Source organism: Corvus brachyrhynchos, unplaced genomic scaffold (genome assembly GCF_000691975.1).
Source record: "Corvus brachyrhynchos isolate BGI_N302 unplaced genomic scaffold, ASM69197v1 scaffold116, whole genome shotgun sequence".
Classification (NCBI taxonomy): domain Eukaryota; kingdom Metazoa; phylum Chordata; class Aves; order Passeriformes; family Corvidae; genus Corvus; species Corvus brachyrhynchos.
In genome coordinates this window covers 10,466,872-10,470,522 of record NW_008240221.1, presented here as the reverse complement: position 1 = coordinate 10,470,522, position 3,651 = coordinate 10,466,872, and the positions used below count along the sequence as shown (strand labels likewise).

Below are 3,651 nucleotides of genomic sequence, written 5' to 3'. Positions count from 1 at the left end.
AGAGATGGACCAGATGAGGACTTTTGCTCCAAATGGGAAAGGAGAAAACCTCAGTCCGTAGAGATGGACCAGATGAGGACTTTTGCTCCAAACGGGAAAGGAGAAAACCTCAGTCCCTAGAGATGAACCAGATGAGGACTTTTGCTCCAAATGGGAAAGGAGAAAACCTCAGTTCCTAGAGATGCTCCCAGAGATAGTCCTAACGATGAAGATGATGAAGACCCTTTGCTCCCAGGGAAGGAGAAGGGCCTCTGTTTTTGTTTCTGAACGGCTCAACCTTAAAATTGTACCCCAAAAAACTTCAAGAGTGGACCCTCGAAAGCAGTTGCGGGAAAAGCTGCAAGTCGGGGGAAAGGACTCACACGCAGGCAGAGAGACTCCTCTTCCTAAATGGACTGAACAATATTTGGAAGTGGGCGGCTGTCTCGTTGTGATAATGTTTTCATAGCATGAGCAAGAAGAGACTTCTCTTTCTAAATGGACTGAACAAGGTTATTATGGAAGTGGTAAACAGACTGAACATCTTAAGGGTTGTCTTTTCACATTGTCAGTGGGAGAAGGGAGGAAGGTGGGGGGAGGAGGAGAGTTCTGAAGGTGGTATAATTTTTTTTTCTTCTTTTAGGTCTGTTAATAAACTTCTTTATATTCTTTCAAGTTTGGTGCCTGCTTTGCATTTCTCCTAATTCTTATCTCACAGCAGATAAACAGTAATGAGTATTTTGGACCAAACCACTACATGATCTTAACAGTGTTTAAGGCAGTTGTGATCTGTAAGTCTCTTATAAGAACATATCCTCTGCTGCAGGTATATTCTAAAGAACTCCAGATCCAGCTGCTTTTACTGGTAGGTGCCCTTTGAGTCAGCATTTTGGCTGCCACTGAAGGAGGCAGCACTCCGGATGATTGTAGTTGCAGGTACCACAGGCTGCTGTGTGAAAGCCAGGCACCTCTGTATTCACACATAGGCACTGTTGGTCCTGTGTGAGAGCCAACCGTGTGTAACTGAGAACAAAATTTTGTCTGGATGTGTAAAGTCAAGTTCTTGGCTGGCAGAACATGAGAACAGAATGGGAGCAGACAGGGTAGCATTGTCAAAATACTGGAGATGGTAGAGCTGTTGTTAAAGCCCTAATGTTTTAAACGTGGCTTGCAAAGAGGATTGGGTACAAAACTGGGTCTGTGCCCTTGTTTATTGTGGTCCTATTTATCAAGAACTCCCAAGATACTCTCTTTAAAAGGATTTTTATTCAAACTTTGCATTAGAGATTCAGAGCTTGCCTTCTTGGGGAAGCTCAGGTTTCATAAGAACTGATTGAGTTTTGACATGACAGGAGGAGTCTTTTGAAACTTCGTTTGAAACTAGATTGTTTGAGCCTCTTGAAGTGTATATTAAGTTCTATGCATTGTGTATCCTTAGGTGAAAAGGCACCTGTGTTAATGTAGCTAAACTTCCTAAAGGAGGAGGTAATAATTCCACAAGCCACCTCTGCAATCCACAGAAAATCCAGGGTGGGTGGGACTTGATAATCCTCATGGTTAAGGTTTAAAAAGGCAGAAAAAATCTTTAGTGATCCTAGTTTGGTTTTCTTTTAATCAGTCTCTTCTGATTTCAGTAAAAAACATTCACTCACACATAGGAAGGATGTATTCAGAGATTGTTCAGAGGGTATTCAGTCCTCTGGATGATAAACTTCTGATTCTGGCAGAATATTCGGTTCCAGTGATAGCAAGTGTGCTGTGGCTTGGCATAGGGTAACTTTGGGGAAGGGATGGATCTCTGATCAGTTTTGTTTTTCAGGCTATTGAAACAGACTGTTTAGTTCATTAAACATACTGTTTAATGCTCCAACAGCAGCTGCTTGGTCTTCCTATTGATGTGTGAGCACTCCAATACGATCCTGGCATTCCTCTTGCAAAAACATCATAAATATTTCCTTGGGTGGCAATCCAGGGGGAGGGTAACACCACAGTTCTGTGGATCTAAAGCTGGCAGGAGGAAAAAAATGCATTGAGTAAACTGCAGCAGCAGGTCCCCTTGTTGCATTTTCCTTCAAGAGGAGCTGTGGGTGGTTTTGACTGCTGGCAACTCTCAGAGGTTAATGCTATGATTGTCTTCTTTAACTGGGTATGAAAGGACAGGTAGTTCTGTTTCCAGTAGGATTTTCTGTGGGAAAGCCAAGATGTTTTGGCTAGTGTGCCATTTAGACTGTTTGACAACAAGACTGTTTGACAACAAGTTCCCTGGTTGGCTCTTCACAAAGATGTTGACCTCAAGTTGTCCATGTGCTCCAGGGAGCTGCTTCTTCCTTTCATGGCCCCTTTCAGCTATTGTCTCTGTCATTCCTGGGAATGTCCTTAGATAAAGAAGAGGTGGATAGGGCTTGGCATGAGTCACAATGAACAGACCTTTTTCTCAAAAGAAACCTGATGAGAGATCATGGGATCTTCTCCCTGCCATGCTGGGTAAGAGCACTTTCAATTCTTGTGAGTAAAGTCCTGTTCTGAATGAATCTGCATCTCTTCAGAGAAATGCTGTGTTCCTGGCATGTTGCCTGGAGTGGCTTGTGGCAGGTGCTTTGTCATGGAATACAGGCCATGTCCAAATTTGTCTTGTTGTAGAGTAGAAACAGTATTGGGTGTATCTGATGTGCTGTTCCAATGAGAACCTTTGCACTGATTTTCTTGGGCTTTTAATCGGATCCTGGGAGAGGGACAGTTAAAAATCTTTGTGCCAATGCCTGAACTCTGTGTATTTTCTTCCCTAGGCAAATTCAGAATACACACACAGGGCTGGATTTGTCAGTGCCAGAATACCAGGAAATCCATGGGAAGATGATGTCTGGCCATGTCGAGTATCACATTGTCGTTGTTACCCGGTTGGCTGCCTTCAAATCAGCAAAGCACAAGCCTGAAGATGTGGTTCAATTTATGGTAAATATTTAATCAGACCTGTGTTAGTGATCACTTTCTTAATCAGCTTTGATTATTTCTGTCGTGATGTAGCAGATAATTTGTCATCAATCACAGCCTCTCTGGGTCAAGGTCCTTGGTAGGACAACACAGTCTGTACCGGGTCAAGGTCCTTGGTAGGACAACACAGTCTGTTTCTCCAATTCCTATTCCATTATGTATATTTCTCCAATTCCTATTCCATTATGTATATTCCATTATACATACAGTAATTGCACTTTTTATTCCAGGAGCTAAAAGTGGCAATGACTGTTGTTGCCTTTAATGCATTTTTCAGTATGGATCAACAAATAGAAACCAATTAAGCTTTTTGTAAGTTCTGCTACTAATTAGTTTCTCTAATGTATGTATCAATACTAGACCATGGTCCATAAGCATGAAATAAATATATAACAGCTTATTTGAAAGGACCCGTTACCTTGACACGGCTTTTAAAATCCGTGGTAAGAGAGTTTTACAAGGAAGTGTCCATATAGAATATTATTGAGCTGGATTGTCTTTTCCAATATACCTGCAGAGTAAAGGTTTGAGAACACAGCACATGACTTAAAACAGGTGAAATTAATGTCATCTATGGCATGTGCACATCCACTTTAAGCTGTTTCACCTGGGACTGTCTATCAACCTGATGGGAAAAGATGCTTTTAGGGTGTTTTATTTGATCTTCTTTTAGCTGCCTGC

The 3,651-nt window shown here is 41.9% G+C and overlaps 1 protein-coding gene across 1 annotated transcript in view; it reads left to right on the top strand.

The window, feature by feature from the left end:
- Positions 1 to 3,651, top strand: part of HS1BP3 (HCLS1 binding protein 3) — a 52,199-nt gene that overhangs the window by 4,823 nt on the left and 43,725 nt on the right. The window contains exon 2 of the mRNA XM_017745043.1: positions 2,766 to 2,931. Within this exon, the coding sequence (XP_017600532.1) occupies positions 2,766 to 2,931 (166 nt within the window). The remainder of the gene's footprint in view (positions 1 to 2,765; positions 2,932 to 3,651) is intronic.